General features: G+C 43.2%; 1 protein-coding gene across 1 annotated transcript in view; it reads right to left on the reverse strand.

The window, feature by feature from the left end:
- Positions 1–21,659, reverse strand: part of MAP2K6 (mitogen-activated protein kinase kinase 6) — a 103,997-nt gene extending 82,338 nt beyond the window's left edge. The window contains exon 1 of the mRNA XM_008693690.2: positions 21,348–21,659. Within this exon, the coding sequence (XP_008691912.1) occupies positions 21,348–21,363 (16 nt within the window). The 5' untranslated portion in view covers positions 21,364–21,659. The remainder of the gene's footprint in view (positions 1–21,347) is intronic.
- Positions 21,660–21,684: the final 25 nt, after the last annotated feature.

Below are 21,684 nucleotides of genomic sequence, written 5' to 3' on the forward strand. Positions count from 1 at the left end.
GGGGGGTGCAGAGTGGGGCGGGGAGATCGCTTAAGTAGACAGAGGGCAAAGAGAACATCAGGCAAGAGGAGGAATGGCCCTGGGATCAGAGAGGGGTGATCTGGGGTCCACACTCCAGCACCACCACTGACTGACTGATGTGTCCTGGAGACGCAGTGTGCCCTCCCCACATTTCGGTCCGCACAGCTCTCAAGGGGAAATAACAAATCTGACCTTCCATCCATGATCTCTGAGCCTTCTTCACAGCCCCACTGAGGGCTCGAGCATCACAGGCATGTAACAAAGGGTAAATCTTGTTACTACTCAGAAGAGCAGAATCAAGGACAGGATAGCCGCCGAGACGGGAGGTCAGGGCATGGATGCATGGCCCTCAGCGGGACTGATGCGCACTCATTTTTAGCAAAGAGGCAAACTCATCTGTTGAGAGAGAGGAATCAGAGGGAGCTGGCGACCTCACCAGAAAGCAGAACATTAAAGCTGAAAGGGACCTGAAGAATAATTTAATTGAATTCCTTCCCTGCCTCCATTTTATAAATGAGGAAACAAGAAAATTTACTCCGTAAAGGGCCAGACCGGGAGATATTTTAGGCTCTGTGGGCCACAGTTTCTGTCCCAATAACTCAACACTGTCACTGTAGCATGAAAGCAGCGATAATACGTAAACCAATGAGCATGGCTATGTTCCAATAAAACTTTATTTATAGACAGAAATTGGAACTCCGTATAATTTTCACGTGTCATGAAATATTCTCCTTTTGATTTCTTTTTCTTTTCTTTTTTTTTTTTTTTAGCCACTTAAAAACGGATAAACCATTTTAGCTCTTGGGCTGTACAAAAACACACGGTGGGTCCCAGTTTGCCAAGCCCTGCCATATGCTGGTTATGAGCTCGTGCTAAAGATAGTCAGACATGAGTCTGGGTTTTGCCCCCACAATTTACTAGAAGGGAAACTTGGGCTATGGTTTTTTGTCTTCCTCCTCCTCCTCATTTACAGACTCATTTATCAAAGGCAGATAAAAATTACACCTGCACCATACAACTTCGGGGAGGATTAAATGAGATAATGCACGTAGAAGAGCTTAGCAAGGGGCCTCACTTGAAATCAAACCAAAACAAAGCACAGAAAACACTACATCCAAGGAGATGCAGGTAACAGAGTTAACTCACAGCTAACCCAGGACCAGAACCCTGGTGCCCACCTACTCAATTCAATACCTTTCCCAGTCCCGTAGCCATCGGTAGGCTTGGCTTTACAAGAAGTCAGATATTCATGTTGACATAATTCGCTGCTAAAAAAGTCCCCTGTCCCCATCCCTGAGATGTCACCATTAGAAATGTATTATTTTCTTTGAAGCTGTTTTCCACTTGAACAATGCAAATTCCCCTGGACGGGTTTTTATTTTTTATTTATTTTTTATTTTTAAAAAATATTTTATTTATTTATTCGACAGAGATAGAGACAGCCAGCGAGAGAGGGAACACAAGCAGGGGGAGTGGGAGAGGAAGAAGCAGGCTCATAGCAGAGGAGCCTGATGTGGGGCTCGATCCCATAACGCCGGGATCATACCGTGAGCCGAAGGCAGACGCTTAACCGCTGCGCCACCCAGGCGCCCACCCTGGACGGGTTTTTAATTTAAGTTCTATTAGCTAGACTGAGATGTAACTTCCTACTTACTTCGTAAGCGGTTCTCTCGACACCAGATTTTGATGGGAAATAGAAAAGAAGAAAAAACGTAATATATCCGTACAATGGAATGCTATTCAGCCACAGAAAGGAATGAAGGACTGATTCGTGCCGCAACACGGATGAACCCTGAAAACATGATTCTAAGTAAAAGAAGCCAGATACGAAAGGCTCTACATTGTATGATTCCATTCATAGGAAATATCTAGACGAGGCAAATCCATAGAAACAGAAAGTAGCTTAGTGGTTGCCAGGGGCTGGGGCGGGGGGAGGGTGCCTGCTTTCCATCTGTGGAGATAAAAATGTTCTGGAACTAGATAGCGGTGATGGTTGCACAACCTTGTGACTACCGAAAAAACACAGCATTGTATACTTCAAAATTATTTAAATGGTGAGTTTTATGCTATGTGTATTTTACCATAATAAAAAATGATAGACATATACGGAAGACACAGAGGATTCTACAGGTGTGATGAGAAGTTCTCATTTGAGAAATGAATCCACCAAAGGCCCTCTTAGTTCACTTGCCATGTTTGCATAAGGCTCAGCCTGCACACTGCAAACAAATAATTGATTCCAACAGTCCTTGTGGAGAACCTACTATGTGCCAGGCACTGAGCCTGGGCTCTGCAAATAAAATAGTCAACAGGACAGAAATGTCTCTTCCCATTTTTTTTCCCAATCTATAATTAACCAGAGCACAAATCCCCATCGAGTCATTTTTATAAATATGCATGAGAAATATCTGTTGTGGAGTCATTATTATAAAACTAAAAATATATGATCGCACCACTTCATTCATTCTCATTTCAAAACTGCCTGATTATTAACACATCCAACAGCGAGGAAAAGGAGTCAAATGTTCTTTGCTTCCAGAGAACCAAAGGCCTGTGCTCTCAGAGGGGGTGGGGTTGGAGTGGCAGAAGCTCCAGGGGAAAAGGGATGGAATTTAGATGAGATCTGTTAATTTGCAAACTTGTTATCTTTCCAAAGCTAAATCTCCACAGAGGACAGAGAAGGGTGACAGCTGTTCACTTCTTTTACCGTGTTGCTTGTAGTGGAACAGTATAACACTGCTGGCAGCCCATCTATTTTATTCTTTCAAATCAGTTCCAAATGATTGGAATATATTTTTGATTTTTTTTTAAACGAACATTGGCTCCAAACCAACCCATAAAGCTGATTCTGTCCTTTGTGTGAAGACTTCATAAACTTTCTGGGTCATGTATCTTCGCGTTTACAACTATTCCACAAAGAACAAAGTTCTTCACCATTATTTACCTTTTATTCTTAGCAGAGTGAAAATGGATTGACGCATTTTGGAGAACAAACAAGAGTCCAGTTAGATGTAAACTCAGGTTACCATTAAAGTACGGTTTAAGTAGTTAATTCCTTCCAAACTTGTACCCAAAACAACAAAAGCATGGATGGTTTTCCTGAGCCCGACGCGAGTGGAGGGAAGGTAAAAATGTCTGAAATACTTCATCTGCGAGCATTCGCCCATCTTCATTTTATGCTTCTGTATCTGCACCGTATCTCTGTATTCTCCCCACGTCCGGCCTTAATGCATCCTCCCAATCAAATCAGGTTATTTCTTGAAAACAACAGAACGTAGTAACCATTCAGTTACAAGGAGAGGAAACTGAGACCCAAGCAAGTTAGAGGAGGTCGATGAGATCGCAAATCCCACGAAAAATACAGATAACCAGTTAACTTTTTTCTCTCTGATTTGTTGCTAAGTTTATTGCTAAGAACTATACAAGGCTGTGGATACACACTTGGAAAATTCTAAGTTAAAAAAGAAAAAAGTTCAGGGGCGCCTGGGTGGCTCAGTCGGTTAAGCATCTGCCTTCGGCTCAGGTCACGATCCCGGGGTCCTGGGATCCAGCCCCACGTGGCGCTCCCTGATCGATTGAGAGTTGGCTTCGCCCTCTGCCCCTCCCCCCACTCATGCATGCTCTCCAGCTCTCCCTCTCAAATAAATACATTTTTTTAAGTTGAAAAACAACACAAGGGGCGCCTGGGTGGCACAGCGGTTAAGCGTCTGCCTTCGGCTCAGGGCGTGATCCTGGCGTTCTGGCATCGAGCCCCACATCAGGCTCCTCTGCTATGAGCCTGCTTCTTCCTCTCCCACTCCCCCTGCTTGTGTTCCCTCTCTCGCTGGCTGTCTCTATCTCTGTCGAATAAATAAATAAAATCTTAAAAAAAAAAAAAAAAGAAAAACAACACAAAAATAATAGTAGGTGCTTATGAAATGTGGCGAGACCACCTCCGGTGTGGTTTGCCTTCCATCACCACCTGGGCGCTCCCTCCTGCACTTCTGTGACTCTGGAACCCGGGAGCATCCCTCTCCTTCACAGATCAAGACTGAGTTCCAAAGAGTGGGCGGTTGGAATGTCCAGCTCTAGAACACACAGGCTGGGGTTTCTGCTCCAGAAAACCTCCAGAACGGCAGGCCCTCATACGTGAGTAGCACGCACCTGACCTCATGGAGGAAGCAACGGAGGGGAAGGCAAGCTCGCAGGGTCTTGGCAGGCAGGAAAGTCAAGTTAGTTCACTAGAAAACAAAACAGCAGGGTGGGAGACATGCCCAGATGAATAAAAACTCGATCATCAGACCTCGAGGCATGCCCTATAGAACAAAGGCAAGTGCTAGTTGACGAAATGCCAACAAAATGTCATGATGAGTTGAGTCATCAAATGGTAAAGAAAACCACTAATACCAATCAACCCGGGCAAACTCTCGTCCCTACAAAGGTTCATGTCTTTTCTTTTTCTACCTGATACAGAAAGTTCATGGTAGATTTGCCAAAGGAAAGCTCTTCAATGCTAATTTGGCTCTCCATTTCATACCGAGCTCAGAATATTAACAAAACCTGTTGCTAAGGGACAGAGATGCATAGTTGAGTCTAAAATACAAAATTATATGATTCTAGCTGCTGGAAGAAACCCTTTCTCAGCAGTACTTGGTACTCGGTATTGGAGTCAGGCAATCAACAATGAAAGCCTTCTGATTTGCAAGGTCTTCCATACCTGGGCCCCAGCCTATTTCTCCTACATCATCTCTCCCTGCTCTGCGAGATGACCCCTACCTTCCAACCACACAGAGATTCTGGATTTCTGGGGCACTCCTACCACCTCACACTGCCCACAGACCAGAGCTGAGTCTGCTTTGTCTCCCCACCCCAATCTCCGACTCTCCCATTCGCTTTGCGAGATCTACGCAGATAATCCCTCTCCTCTGAGCGATCATGACACCACAAATGTGGGTCCACACAACTGTTCCCCATTAGAATCTGAGCTTCTGGCCAGTAGGAATCCTCTCTCCACACACTTCCTGGTGCCTCACCGTGAACCACACAGAGAAGGATCTAATACATGTTCAGAGAATGAATAAATGGATGAATGACTGCATGCATGATTGAACAAGACCCATTCAATCCTCGGATGCCCCACTGAATAAACAGAGGTCCTGATTTCCACTGCGCCCGGTGCTCTCGCTTATGTTCTATCTTTAAGCCTCAGGGGCTAGTTTCTGTCTTTATAGGAAGAGCATGAGGGCTCCCCAGAGAGTCAAAGGTTGGCTCTGCATCAGGAAGCACCTGGGATGCCAACAGCAACCCAGGTGTGGGTGTCAGAGATCTGTCTTCCAGATCTAGTTTGCCTTCCCCTTGACCTTTTCAGTTACTCAAGCTTTCTCGGCCACACTCGCTTCATCTTTAAAGCGAGGTGTTCAACCTAGATGATTTCTGAAGTCTTGCTAGATGCCTTGCCAGCTATCTATTGCCCAAACTCTCTGTCCCACGGATGTGGGCAACTGTGTCACATCATCGGAAAATGAATCCTGTATTTATCACTCAGCCAATGGAGAGAGCACCAGAGTGCCTTTTCTGTGCTGTTCTTTCAGTTCAAGGGCACGGACTCAGTTTGTTCACCGGACAAACTCCTTTTATGGCTCCTCATAAAGGAGACCGACCGCAGGACACATGACGGACGGCACAGAGGGTCTGAGTCTCTTCCACCCGCAGAGACTATGAGAGACTCTAAGGAGACGCATGTCCTTCCTCATTAACCAAGTGCCTTATAGTAGGCAAATTTATAATGACTTTTTTTTAAAAGAATGATTGAAACACCACAGGTCACAATTCGGTCAAAGCTTCGCTAGCGTTAAAGCCTCGGTGGCCATAATCGTCGTTTTCATTCTCTCCTGTATTTCTTCCCGCGCTTATGAAGTCAATCCGTTTTTCTGTCTCACTTAGGCCCCCTACTCAGATGACCTGTGCTTACAGCACCTCTAAGTAGCAGCAGGCCCCGCGCTGACCCCGCAGGCCCCCAGAGATGGATGCCTGACTCAGGGCCAGCCAGTCCCCCAGCTACTCTTCATTATAGTTGTTTCCTTTGCAAGACAGAGAATTTGATCTCAGACCAGACACTGTAACAAGCCACGGAATGGTGGGTACTGACACCACAAAGTCATATAGATACAGGGCTAGTAGCTCTTTTGAGCTATGTGCCTAGGGGCACCTGGGTGGCTCAGACAGGTGAGCGGCCGACTCTTGCTCTCAGCTCAGGGCTTGATCTCAAGGTTGTGAGTTCAAGGCCTGCATTGGGCTCCATGCCAGGCACGGAGCTTACCTAAAAAAATAAAATTAAAAAATAACAAACTACATGCCTATTGATGAGTCTGCAGGGCAAAACAGAAAAGACCCTCCGAGAAAAACAGAATGAGGCCCCCTTCAAAAGGAGAGCAAGCAGACAGAGTCAGAAAATGCATTTCTTAGCTCCTACCAGGCTCAGCTAAACCTCCTACAATTGGAGTCAATGAAACTCTCCCTAATAAGAACACTCTGACCTGAAGTTAAAAACAAAAAACAAAAACAAAGACACAAACACCTACATATATGTGTAATCACTCAATGTAGCTATAGCCATTCTTCCTGGGTCATAAGCATCTTCCCATTAACATTATTGCTCTGTGTCCGTAACTTGTTACATCTCGGGTAGGTATCTGTAACTGTAGCTATTTCTTTATTATTATGGAGTCAGCTGTTTCTATTTTTCACTATTTTGTCATGGCAGTTACATAGTGAAAAACATGAACTTTGGAATTTAAACGAACTAGATTCAAAGCCCAGCTCCGCAAGCCCTAACTCTGATCTTAGGCAGGTTATGAATTCTGCGCCCCGATTCCCTCCTTTGTAAGATGGGGATGCTTTTACTTACCTCTCAGGTTTTTATGACAATTAGAACTAAGAAGTAAAGTGCTTCTCACAAAGCCTTGCACATGGCAGGCACGGCAAAATCACTAGTATTACAGGATAGATTCTCAAAACGGAAATGCTGAATCAAAGGGAACAAAAATCATACCAGTTTCTTGACCTGCCCAACGGCTTCGGCGAAGACTGAGTCTCTCCGTCCCCCTGACATATTTTTAGGACAGAAGAGCACAAGCGCTCCCTCTGCACTTCACATTTCTTCGTCCCAGCTTTGCCCTAGAATTGGATGCCGAGGCGGGGCGCCTGGGTGGCACAGCGGTTAAGCGTCTGCCTTCGGCTCAGGGTGTGATCCCGGCGTTATGGGATCGAGCCCCACATCAGGCTCCTCCGCTATGAGCCTGCTTCTTCCTCTCCCACTCCCCCTGCTTGTGTTCCCTCTCTCGCTGGCTGTCTCTCTCTCTGTCGAATAAATAAATAAAATCTTTAAAAAAAAAAAAAAAAGAATTGGATGCTGAGAACTTGGGGCTGCTTTCTCACAGAAGACCGCGCTTGACTCCTACCCTGGGACGTAAAACCAGTAGCTGGCTTCAGTCTACAAACCACGGAGGCGGACAATCCAGCTGATTCACTATTTCCTATTTTCCTCGGACTCTGTTGGTCCCACTTCGAGCTGCACGCAGGTGCTCACCATGGAGAACAGTCTGGGCTCGTTTCAAACAAGCCCCAAAGTCGTTTCTGCTGCTCGTTTTCTGCATCTCCTTCTACACACACCTTACACCCTACCTCCATAGGCTTCCTACGAGGGCATCACCAGCCAGGTGAACCAAGACTCCTTCCAAAGCTGTAAGAAACAGGTGACGTGCATACTCATTTCTTACACGCAGGGCTGGTAGGGGAGGGAGATAGCAGAGCTCCTGCCTGAATTCTGCACCCTGGTTGCTTGGACCCTTAGACTCTCCGATCCCGGTTTTCCAACTGATCTCCCTGTTTATTATTTCTTTCTTCCCTTTTCACATTGACTCATCAAATACTTGACTTTCTGCCTCGCTTCTGCTGCCCACCTGTCCTTTTGCTGTTTGGACTGCCTGTCCTGGGACCACCCACCGAGCTCTGAGGGAGGCTTTACCTTCCTGCAGCTTTTTTCTGGGGTACCCACCTGCCCCCGCAACCCACCCATACTTGAAGCATGCCACCACCAACACCCTAGCAGGGCAACAGGGGATGGACGTCTGTTCTAAGCTGGGAAAGTTCCTTCCCACCAACCGTACCCCCAGCTACCCACGCAACATGCCCTGACGATTTCATCCCATACTGTGCCTTCTCACCCAAGCTGGATCCTAGTATTTTCATATGTAATTTTATGCTAAACATACTCTGATCACATTAAGAAAATAAAACTATTAACTCTAATAATATACAGAGTTAAAAAGACCTTTTGTTAATAATCGATATTTAAGAGGGACACCTGGGTGGCACAGTGGGGTAAGCATCCGACTCTTGATTTCAGCTCAGGTCATGAGCTCAAGGTCGTGAGGTCAAGCCCCCAGTCGGGCTCCGTGCTGGGCGTGGAGCCTACTTAAGATTCTCTCTCTCCCTCTGCCCCTCCCTCTGCCCTGCTTGCTGCTCTCTCTCTCTCTCTCTAAAGAAAAAAAATCAATACTTAAGAGCTTGGGAACACGAAAGTAGAACTTTTTTTTGTTTAAAGGCTTACAGGCCTTTTCTAAAAATAAGTTTTGCCTGGCTACAGATCCTTGGTTCTTACTCATTCCTACTCCCTCTTCCGCTTTGTTCCACTAGGACTAGAACCATGTGTTACAAAGGGAAGGACGCCCTCTTCCCCCAGCCTCGAAGCACACCACCTCTGTGTCTACCCATGAAAGCTGCCTGTGACAACCACAGAAAGCGTTTCATAGTTCCCATTACCTCCAAACATGAGTTCAGCTTTGGGAATCAATACAGCAACAGCATGTGTGTGTGTGTGTGTGTGTGTGTGTGTGTGTGTGTGTGTGTATGCGTGTTTTCCAATTTAACACCCCCCAATTTAGAAGCATTCAGTCTGTCATTAACAATAGAAAATCAGAAGGAAGAGCAGGTAGTCTGCTCGCGGACCAGATGGCAAGCCTCTTGGTGTACTTGCTTATTCTCCTGTGAAGAACCACACTTAAAGTTCCATTATTACCAGTTTAAGGTCGTCCCCCTACCGACTGCTTTCTTCATCTTCCCAGGTCAAGTTAGACCATTTACCTTCCTTGGGTTCCCAGCTGTAGCTCGTATCAGAACTCACGTGCGCATCACACAGCGCGGCATGAGCGTGCTGCCATGTTTATCTTCCCATGTTATGGGTTCGACTGTGTCCCCCTAAAATTGTTGTGCTGAAGTCTTAACCCCCCAGTACCTCAGAAGATACCTTGCTTGGAAACAGGGTCACGGCATATAGCATCAGCTAAGATGAGGCCACGTGGGATTAAGGGGGGGGGGGGGCCTAACCCAATATGACCAGCGTCAACAGAAAAAGGGGACATTCAGACACAGGCGCCCACACAGGGAGAACGCCACGTGAACACAAAGGCATAGGTCAGGGCGATGATGCATCGACATGCCTACAAGGAATGTCCAAGATTGTCAGCAACCACCAGGAGCTAGAAGAAAAGCACGAAACGGATTCTCCCTCCCAGCCCTCAGAGGGAGCAACCTGGCCACCGCCATGATCTCAGACGTCTGGCCTCCAGAGCTGTGAAGCAATAAATTCCTATTGTGTGAGCCACCCGATTTGTGTTTTTTGCTCTGGCAGCCGTAGAGAAAGAATACATCCTACCAGACTGTGGAGCTTCTCGAGGGTAGAGATGGAATTCTGTTCATCCTGGGATTCACATAGCACAGTGCAAGGTGCAGACAATTTAATTGTTCAGTAATGTTTGTTAAATTCGACTAAAACATATATGGTCTCCTTCACCCCCAGCCCTCTCAACCATCTCGCCCCGACCCTCTCCCTACCCAACCAACACTGACTCTTCTGTCCTTAGTCAGATCACGTCAGGGAAAAAAAAAAAAAAAAAAGATTGAAATTTGGGATGGGAAAGTTATTCTAACCCTAATGTATCAGGAGCTCTCAATCTCATTCTTAAATCAACTCCAGAATTAAATCTGCATTTTTTTTTCTACTTTACCTATAAAAATGGAAGCTCATTCAGGAACAAAGTTCCAAGCAACAGGACTTGGCAAGGCACTCAAATGTGATGATATCGCTGGCAGGTCCTCTCTAGCTGGCTGGGTCCTACGTGTTCTTTAACCACACAAGCAAAAGCCCTGTGTCTTTCCTGACTCTAAATGGGGGTGAGTCGGCCCACCCACCTCACCCACTCTACCGACCCTGAGCTGAATGAAGTCGCTGAGGAGAAAGCGGGTGACTAAGGACTGGTTACACTGAGAAAGAGCCTACTGTGAGCTTCAAAGCCATAGGTCACTGTATTTTTTAAATCAAGATAATGAAAGACAAGTTAATTTAACCTACCAATTGTTTCCATATATTTATCTTTGAAACGGATTTTTTCTGAAATTAAAAATACCCACACACAAAATTTATGAACTCTCTTGCCAGGACCCTATATCCTGCTAGAGAGAGCAAGTTTGGTAAAACAAAGAACCTTCTGGAACACCTCCCCTAAGGTAAGTACCATTCAGAAATGCATCGAACAGTTTTCCTCTCTGACTTCTGATGAGTCTCGAAATAGGAAAAGCGCTAAGAAATGGAAAAGGCAGGTTGGCAGGTTATAAAAAATGAAAATTGCAGCTGTGGCCACCCTCTGGAAAATATTCCCTGACTTAGCTAGACGTTGATTATTGAACCAACAGCTTGCTTATATAATTACAGTGTGCCTATAAACCCAGGTGATATGATATACTTGTTTAACTATTAACCTCTGGATTTCCTGGAGTTTCCACAATCCAAAAAAAAAAGCTCTGAAAGTATGAGATAGGCTATATTCCATTTATTAACTTATTGTGATCATAAGTAATAACGACAGTGTATAGCTTGGTAAGAAAATGGAAATTCTTAGAAAACACAAGCGAGGTCTTTTAAGCTTCAGATATTTTGCTAAGACATCTCTTTTTTATTCTTCTAAGGAATTGTTGTGCCTATATGGACATTCTCTTGGTGCCCCTGGATACTTGAAGTCAAGACTCCTTCTCCATTCCGACTTTGGATCTCGGGCACAATTTCCTCATCAACGCTGCAATGCATGTTGATACTTGCACACTCATTGTAAAAATTTTCCCTGAGCTCCTTCTCATCCCTGGGACACACCAACTCACAGTATCTCTTCTGGGCATATCTAGGATTTTAGCTTCTATTTTACACATTTCTGTGCTTTTCTTGCCTCCTACTAGACTATAAGCTTCTTAGGGCTAGACAGAAAGGAAGAGGGGAGCAAATTTATGTTCACAGTGAGTCTGCTATAGCAAAATGCCTCAAACCCAGCAGCGTCCTCAATTAAATATTTGTTGAATAAATGATGCCAAGCACTGGTCAAAGCACAGGACGTACACAACCTTGCCTAATTTTCATAACAATCCTGTGAATGAGTGTCAGTCTCTCCATGTAGCTGGTAAGGAAACCAAAGCTAGAGGGCAAGTAGATTTTTCAAGGCTCAGAGCGAGTAAGCAGAAGAGCAGAGGGCACGCACCTCTGTCTAGTTCCACAAGCGCAAAGTCTTATGTGTAACCATCGATCGCAAACTTGACTGGTTGAATTAATCTGGACAAACCCCTTATACAAGTTCTCGCTTTAGGTATGTTCAGAGTCTCTGGGATTATGTTTTCCAAATGGCACTGGAGTTTGGGGCACAAGAAGGAGAGAAGAAAGCAGGGAGAATATGCTTCTAATGACTTCAAATAGCACAGAGAGGCTGTTTCTGCACCTTCACTCCAAAATAATTCCCATACTCTCTACCACTCTGTTCCCACTGGTTCTTCAGATTCTAGCCTTACCCTTATCTCTAACTCATTCCTCTCATCCTCTCATGTGGGACTAGAGCATGGAGAATCAAGGAAGGGAAAAAATAACTTGTCACTCAACATCCAGACTATCTATTCCCATGGCTTCCGCATGGGATCCTGGGAAACATCTGAAGCATAGGTACGACTGTCCTGCTTTGGCTGGAGAGAAAGTCGAGAGAGAGAATTCACTGGTTTAAAGACAAAATCATTCCCCACTTCCGCAGCTGCCTCCTCCCACAAAAAGAGAGAATTCTAGTTTCTTCCGCACCATCCAGCACAAGAGGAGAGCAGTGAACATGTAGGTTCACTCACAATTTCAAGGAAATAACACTTGTTACATTTACATAGAAAGAACCAGGAATACAGGAAATCACTAAGCCACAAGTGATAGTATTGCCTCTACTTAGGTATGCTGCCAAACTGGTCATGTTCTTACCACTGCTTTAAATTTTTTTTTAACTTAGATGTGCAGGGAAACACATAAAGTTTGGACCTGCTTAGTTACAGCCTATAAGACAGCTAATGGAATCAATATTCATTACTGATGTTTAACATTAACTTCCCTTCTGTACGGTATCTATCAGTAGACCAGTTGTAACCAGCTTCCTTCTACCCATGGGTACTTTGTACTTGGAATTCAACCTTAACGCTCAGAATGAGTCAGACTTGCTATCCCATGATCAACAGAGGCTTAAAGGAACACGTCAAAAGGAACCTCTATATAGGCAGACAGAGGTCAGCCCCTCCTAATTACCATACCCAGCCCCAGGGAATACAAATTCACATGGAATCCACTCATGTTCTCTATCACCGACCATGACTTCTGGGTAATGGGTTCATAAATGTATGATGGGCTGACCACTCCAGGGGAGCAGCCAGGAGCTCGGGTTCTAGGCTCAGACAGACCTTGGTTAAAGCTACTGCTTGGCCACGGTCAACCTTGCCAACGAAGGCAAGTTCCTTGACCTCTCTGGCCTCAGTTTGCTCATATACAAAATGGAGCATCAGCTTACCAGGCCCTAGTAAGGGGAGAATGAGCTAACTCACATCCATGGCTAAGCAGAGCATCCGGAATATAGAAAGAATCTACAGCATGGCTACCATCTAGGAGAGTAAGAACTGTAGCACTCCCCTGTGACTTCAACGTACCTCGTTCTGGATATGGCGAGCAAACCTGGGCTCCTCCTACGGAAGCTACTCAGTCTCCATATAGCTTCCATCCCCACCTCTTCCCTCCCTTCTTTTGCAGAACATTTCCCAGGACCCTCCTTCCTAAGTACACACAATGCCCACAGGTTAAGTGACTCTGTAAGCAAAAGGATACTCAACTCCCCAAACGAAACTGTCCACCCAGGGGTGGGGGAGTTAATGTGATAAACCAGCTCTAACCTTTACAGGAGGTAATAAACCAAAAGCTCTCTAGGTAAGATGGAGGCTATCTTACTATGAAGGGAGGCTTCCATCTTCTCTCCACACAAAAGAAATGAGGGACCTCGTGGGCTGGCTCGTGATCAGAATCAACAAAGCCTGGCAATGACGGTAGTGAGAATTGTTTTTTACTTTATTTGCTTCTTGAACAAAATGTGAAATCAGGAAGGGGAGAAGGAAGGGACCAGGGGAAGAACGAATGAACAGCTTCTCGGTGGGAGGGGAAATAGAGAAAAGAAATCTAAAGCAAACAGGAAGAGCGCAGCTGAGGGGAAAGGACCCCAGGATGGGCTGCCGGAGACCGGTAGCTGAGTTCGGCGGAAATGAGCAATGGCCTACAAATCTCATAACCAGGAGAAGCACCACTCAGACATTTCCTGTGGGCTGGGCCCCAAAGGTCGCTGGTGGAGTAGTTGTCCAGGTTAACAACTTCCAATTAAAGCCAAAGAGGAACGTAATATGGAAGCCCTATCATGAAAAGATTCCATTACTTGACTGAATAAAGTCATAAAGGGCAAGGTCGGCAAACATTTTTTGAAAAAGGCGAAATAGTAACTATTTTTGGCTTTGTGGGGCATAATGTCTCCATCACTACTATTCAACTCTACCAATGCTGCCGGTAAAGCAGCCACGGACAACATATACATGCATGTGCACAGCTGTGTCTTAATAAAACTTTATTTGTAGACACTGACTTTGAATTTTATATAATTTTCATGTGTCATGAAATATTACTCTTTTGGGTTGTTTTTCCCATTTTAGCTCATGAGCTATCCTTAAACACAGGTGAGGCTATGGTTGGCAACTTCCCTGATAATGACCATGGGCCCTGTGGTCAGACAGGTTTGTCTTCTTTGCATCCTGCCTCTGCCGGTTACTGGTTATCCAGCCACAGGCAAGTTGTTAACTCACCTGAGCCTCAGTTTCCCCATTTGTAAATTAATAGTAATAATATCGATCCCCAGAGGATTTATCCAAAGTTCAAAGGCATAACACATGAAAAGTGACTCCTGTAATAGAAGTGATGAGGATGAGGATGATAATAGCATGGGGGGTTGGGGTATGGGCTGGGATCAACATCTAGACCTACAGCTTAAAAAAAAAAAAAAAAAAAAGTTTGCTCCCAATCCAGCTATCCGACTTACGGAGGGATAGAGAGACTAGATTATAAAACAGACAATGGACTATCCAGCAAGGGTCTATTTAATGCTTCAATTCACAAGGAGGTTGACTCCATTAGATGCTTTGATAGTCTTCATGTGATGAGGTTATAACCTGAACATCCTTTCAATGCAGAAAGAGGGGTTTTATGGGCTGCATACCAAACTGTATGGACCAGCTCAGGAAAGGAAGACCCAATGAGGAGACAGGGCGAAACGAATCCCAGGGCAGAAGGGGGGTCAGCATTGACCGCGGCAGTGGGCTAGGAGGAAGTGGGGAATTGTCACATCTGGGGGTTATCCCTGCAGAGTTCCCTGTTTTGTCATTGAGCCGCCAGCTGTTAAAAACTTTCAGATTATCTCTGACAACCCTTCAGAGGCTCAAGTGCTGAGGTAACATACAAACAGCTTCTGAAACCAGGACAGGATGGAGGGATGCACTTCAGTCCTATCCCATTGGATTCTTTAGACAGCTCATCTTAGTTCTGCATATTTTTAAAAGACAAAGTTAACCAAGGATCAGGCCACCTCTAAATCTGTCTAGAGGACCTAGGTAAGAGAAATGACACATCTGCAGCCATCTAAATTGCCCTTTCTGCTATTCTTGCAACTTCTAAATCATGAAGCAAAGATCTAATGGGAATATTAATGCCAACAAGGCAGCAGAGGAAGAAAATTACCTTATAATTTAATTACCCCAAACCTCTGATGAAATGTGGAGGGACATGATAGAGACCCCCACGGATTAAAAATACTTTAACTGTTAGACATGTATTGAGAACTTCTTATTTATAAGCACAATGCGAAAAGAGCTGGAGACGGGTGCAAAGACGTAGAAGAAGAAACGTTAGCTACCCAGCAGGGGCTTTCAGAGATCGTGCATAAAAGGCAAATAACAATTACAGTGGTTAAAACTCGCAGCTGTATAGTGTAAGCACGGGGAATTAAAATGAGAGTATTTGCAAAATATCCTCTAGCAGGGAACTGGTAAGTAGCCCCACCACCATGATTCATGGATCACCGTTTCTTGGGGGTACAGAAAAAGACCCCCTGGCTTTTTGGCCCGTCAGCCCCCTTTGCCAGCATGCTCCCCTCAAAAACAAACAAAACAAAAATGTGTGAAATATGCTAAAGATTCTGCAGGGAAAAAAAAATGCTTTATACATGTGAATTACTAGTTTCCGTGTGTTGTTTAGTGAAAAGAACTTTGGGACGGAGAATCCAGGGGACGAAGTTCCGCCTCTGGCTCTGTGTACAGGCAAATCGCTGTCTTACAAAGCTTCAGTTTACTCATTTGTAAAATGAGCTGATTGGACTATAAAACTGCTTTCCTAGCTCTAAGTTCTATCGCTGAATATCGGGATGCATAAATAAGCACGTTCACTAAAGAAGGCTACGATAAAAAGACGTTGTGATTGACATATAATTTGGGGGGTCATCAAAGTTACCACAGCCTTAATTCTTCTAACAAATCTCATAAACTAAACCACCTTTTATGAAGCACATGATTGCACATGAGGCTAAAAAAAAAAAGGCAATTCTTCTGCAATAGTGCATAGAACACAGCCAGGTGCTATGTTAAGAATTATTTATGAAACTAAAGAAAAGCTACTTTTGCCTGTAGAGATTAACTGAAAATGTACAAATGTCCAGAAGTAAGTTATTTCCCAGACGGGAATTTTAATCAGATCATTACATTTTTTTCTTATTATTTTCATACGGGTCTGGATAGCTATAGAAAGTATAACAAAATGAATTTACGAAATATGTGATGTTTATTTAAGACATTTCGGCTAAAATTAAAATTAGAACTCACAAGGGAACTAAACAGTTGAGACACATGGGACCCAACTCTCAACCCATGATTACCTAAGCTTTGCAATATTGGAATGTTCTGTCCTAACTGTGGAAATAATTTGATCCCCAAATTAAAATTTCAAGATACATTTTATGAGAAAAAAAACTCAAACACATAAAACACAAATGTCAAAAAAAGAGAAAAAAATTCAACTTTTTTTTTTTTTTACTAAAAAATTCAAATGACAGTGAAGTATTAACACCTTTGGCAAATTGGCAACGATTTTTTTTTTTTTTCCAAATTATGAGACATAGGATGAAGGAAAGTAGCCATAGCCTTTCTGGAGAGCAATTTATTCGGCAATATTTACCATGATGCTTAAACCAGAGAATGGGCACTCCCAAACACTGATGGGAATAAGAATTCGTGTTAGGTCTCTAGAGGGCAATTTGGCAATATGTCCCTGCCCTCTGACCTAACACTTCCATTTCTAGGAATTCAGTTTTAAAGACATAATTGGGCAAATGCACAAAGATGTATGTTCATGGTATTCCTTGCAATGTTGCTTAGAGCTGTAAAAAAATGGAACTATGTGAAAGTCCAACTGGAGATTAATTAAACAGCTACATCCTTACAAATTAAAATAAGCAACTGTTTAAAAGAATGGGATAACTGTGTGTGAATAAGGAAAGAAGCCCAAGATAAATGGCGGAGTATAAAGCAAGTTGCAAAGTATCATTTATAGTGTGCAAAATGTCACGTATGCGTATGTATGTAGTTACAAACGCAAGGAAGTGTTTACCGAAAAGTTAACAGTAATTAGTTCTGGATGGCTGTGACTTTGAGTGATTTTAATTTTCTTATTATGAAATTCTCCTTGGCTTGAATTTTGTTTTCAATGAGCATATATCATTTTTATAATAAGAAGAAAGCTATTTTTAAAAGGTGGAACAGAAAATGTCAGTGGGGAAGAATTTGATATCCAGAACCTGGGATTTCGTCTAAGGCCACAGTATACAGAGTAACATATGAGCTGGTCTGATCATCATGGTAACCTCATAATATTGAAAGTTAATAAACATGAAAGTTCTGTTGAAGTAAAGAGAAAAGACCTGAATATTATGGATGTAGAAATACATTCACTTGGGGGGGGGGGCGTCTGGGTGGCTCAGTCAATGAAGTGTCAGACTCTTGGTTTCAACTCAGGTCATGATCTCAGGGTCATGAGATCAAGCCCCGCGTCAACTCTGCACCGGGCCTGGAGCCTGCTTGAGATTCCCTCTCTCCCCATGTCCCTCCTCTACCATCCCCCCTCTCAAAAAAAAGTTAAAATTAAAAAATATATATATATTCACTTGGAAATATTTCACAGTATATTGGTAAGTGAAACAAAAGGTAACTAAATAGACATTAGTTCTATATATACTTTAGATTTATTCATACACATATACAGGGAGTAGGAAAAGGATATATGCCAAAATGTATACTGTGGCCACTGGCGATTCTCATTTTTCTTTTCTTTATTTTCAAATGTTTCGATAATGAACACGTGCTACGTGGTACTTTTTTCTTTGGTTCTAAAAATATTCCTTATAGATCTTTCAGATTTCAAAACACTAGAAAGTAGTTCCAATGATATAAATCTCAGCCCTTTTTAATTCCAGCATTAAATGGACCACCAGGAGAGCCCCTCCAAGCCCCGGCAGCTGACACCCAGCGTGCCGTGAAGTGCTGAATGCCACACCAGTACCTACTCGGATTTTGTGTCCTGAGATGTACGGGGTTATAAAACATCCTGGCTCAGATTTCAGGCTAAGCATGACAAGTCTGTCTGGTAGAGCCTAACAAAGGAATTTACACAGAATGAGAAATTTACACATTTCATTTCCCAGGGTGGAATGAATTACAGAAGAAAAGAACCCCTAGGAGTGCCTGCCCCACTCCTACATGCTTCTGAATTATGCCTTCTGTGTGTTTCCCCCAACACGATTTACCTAGTACTGTCTTAAACTAAGGGAGGCTAATATTTTTACAAGGTGAAAAGAGGGAGAAGGGAGAGAGAGTGCATTTCTTACAGAGTCAAACTTTTTCTGTATTTTCAGGTGAACTGGGAGCTGCCAGACCTCCCGACCTCCCTCTCTCCCTTCCTCCCTCAAATCATCATGGCTAATAACAATAGTTTTTCTCTCCGGGTAATGTAGATGACACATTTTTCCTGTAGCCTGTCTTCCTGTAAAGTGCAGGAATTCCTGCACTTTCTGGGTGCCCTTCCTGTTAACTTACATTTCAGATTTCCTCAAAAGGCATTCTACCACTTTAATATTTAAAAAATGTCAGCTCAACCCCAGACAGCTAATATAAACAAGCTGAAAAGCATACCACCTAAAGTTACAACTGCGGAAAACAAAATTTCTTTTTAAGAAATTCTTTCTCGGAATCTCACTGTTGGTAAGGCTGGAAAGAAGCAGCCCCGTCCTTCCAGCTCCCGGGGAGTCTGTAATTCTTTTGCCTCTGCTCTGCCTTAAATTAGAGGTCTGTGAAACCGAATTATAGTGATCTAGAAAGTTCGTAAAGGTTCTTTGAATTGAACATGTTGTTAAATTCTTCAATACTATGAGGTTGTGTCCACCTTTCACTTTTGCCTCCCATTCCATTTGGTTATAGTATTACAAAGCAGTTTGGTACTGCGAAAAATGTCTTGGCCGCTTGAGAATACCGTGGCTGAATTAGACCAATTCCACACTTAACGTCCAGGCCAAGGCTCCCATGCCATCTCTGAAATGATCATCCACTTCCTTCTATCGATAATTTTCCTTTTGGGCAGGAACCTCCCATTGACACCAGATGTATCTTCCAAAGAGGACCCGATTAAGAAAACCATTTGGCTGACTGGGAACTGATTAATATATATGTGTGTGTGTGTGTGTGTGTGTGTGTGTGTGTGTATATATATAAAATATATATAAATATATATAAAATATATTAATATATATATAAAACACACATACATGAATACATACATATACATACACATACATATTTATACATCTATTAAACTGAATTGAATAAATGAGTGTAAACCAAATACAATGGGCACACTCCTAACGGAAGCGTGCCATGCTAGTATCTTCTAGTTTCTCAACTCAAAAACTTGCTCTACTGGGACAGAGCTACCTTCAGAGTGCGCCAAAAAAAAAAAAAAAGAGTAGAAAAGGAACCTGATTTACTTTAGACCCTAAGGTCCAAAGATAAGATCACTATAATATCATCATCTTCATGAAACCTTCCTATCTCCCAGAGAGATCACTGCCATCTCTAAACTCCCAACTGGGCCATTTCTTTTCACTATCTATGCAATTATCTTGTATCATAATGATTTGCACACATGCTTTATAAATGGTAAGTTCCCTGAAGGAAACAAGTACATTTTAAATATTTTTGTATGCCCCCAAATCCTATGCACTACATCATATCTACATATATACAACACACATACATGAATACATACATATTCATACACACACATATTTATACATCTATTAAGCTGAATTGACTAAATGAGTGTATACCAAATACAGAGTAACAAGATGCCAACTCTTCAATACATCAAAGCATGGAATGCCCATTCTAAGCTGTTATGTCTCCACTCAGGAGACTGTAGGTTTCCCCTCTACTAAGGAACATCTGCACTTCATAATGCCAATTCCTAGGTTCTCCAGCACTCTAAGCTTTCCAGATTCCCATTCTCTCCTAACGGTCAAGGAAAACACAGCCCTACTTCGAACTCCTGAGAACACATATCACTTCCTTCTTGGTCTGAGATGGGTGATTCCCATCAGGTAGAACCAGAAAGTGGTTCAACAAAATCCAAAAACATGGCAGCAAGCTTATGAGACACTTTAATTTCACTGGATCTTACCCAGGCATGTAGTGTCCCTGGTAGCTTTACTCACCCATACCTAACTCGCCTTTTCCCTCCATACGTTCTCATATGGCATATGCTTTCTCTGGAGTGAAGGATTTGTTCTGAAAACAAGTAGTGACTTAGGGTCCCAGAGGCCCCTGACAGCAACCCCTCAGCTCTCTGATGCCATGTCAGGAATTTTTTTAATCCCCTCTCCAGTATGACATTAAGTCTGCAAAATACAACTGTGTAAAAAAAAATTTTTCAAGAAAAAGAAAAAAAAATGAAAACAACCATAACCCTGAATTTCTGACCTATTATAGCTGTCTAAGTACACGTAATTACACACTTAAAAGATTTCATTATGATTTTCGACGAAACAGTACATTCCCCCCATGTTGGTGTCATGCTTAAAAGTACAGTTTTTCTCCCCATATTTTCCCCCGAGATGCAAAGCATCTCCCAAATGGGGAGACATAAAACATCTATGTCCTCTCAGCTGCTTCTAAATACTGTGAGCCAATAAGCAATTGGCGTACAGTGCAAAATCTCAGAAGAGAAAGAGTCCTCGGCTGCTTTTTGTGTAATATGTTATTATTCACACTTCACCTTTACTTCCTTTAAAAATCAAAAGTTGCTTAATGTTCAAAGCGGTATCAATGGAAATCTAGCTAAAAACGGGCACCGCAACGGTTTATTCCCAAAGGAATATAAGATTACATTAATTTCCTACTAGTTTAACTCAACTTTTACCTTTCATCGTCACCTACAGACTTTTTAAAAGTTTGTATTCCTGTTGCACATGAAATTACTTATAATGTGTGTGCACACGAAAGAATTTTACAATTATATAAAGCACTGCACATTTAGACGCTACCAACCTGCTCTATCTCTCCTGACTGTGCAAAAGGCAAAAAGAGCTCAGTAATCCTAGCAGAAGAATGCAAATAACGTCAATGCACAGCTGAGCCGCAAGCCCTGCCTTACAGGAACTCTCTGTGTCTGCAAAAAAAAGACACATACTAAACAGGAAATGCAACTGAGCTGTGGAAAACCTCAAACTTAAAAATGCAATCGCCAGGCGAAAATTGCATCCATGCATTCACAAATGCATGCACAACCCTTTGCATTTTTGCAAGTAATGCAAATAGGCTCTTACCTTTCGACTGAGACATTTTCCCCTTTCCTTTGATGGGGGAGGGGAGCACAAAAGACTTTGCCTTGCTTCTCTTCTGTAGCTAGTTTTGCAACAAAGATGCAAGCTGCAGGCGTGCAATCTTCATGCAAGTGGAGTTTCTCTTGACCGATGCAGCAGATGGACTTTCAGGGAATCAAGATGGAAATGCACACCTTGCAAAACAGACTGGAAAGTGATTTTTCCCCCAGTTGCAACGTTAGGGAAGGCTGTGCTGCAGCTACATGATGGGCCAGGGCTGGCAGCTAAAAGCTCCAAACTTGGAACTGAGTATCTTAGTGCGCAGACGTCCTTCCTGCGA

The sequence above is a fragment of the Ursus maritimus genome, unplaced genomic scaffold, assembly GCF_017311325.1.
Source record: "Ursus maritimus isolate PB19 unplaced genomic scaffold, ASM1731132v1 scaffold_24, whole genome shotgun sequence".
Lineage (NCBI taxonomy): Eukaryota > Metazoa > Chordata > Mammalia > Carnivora > Ursidae > Ursus > Ursus maritimus.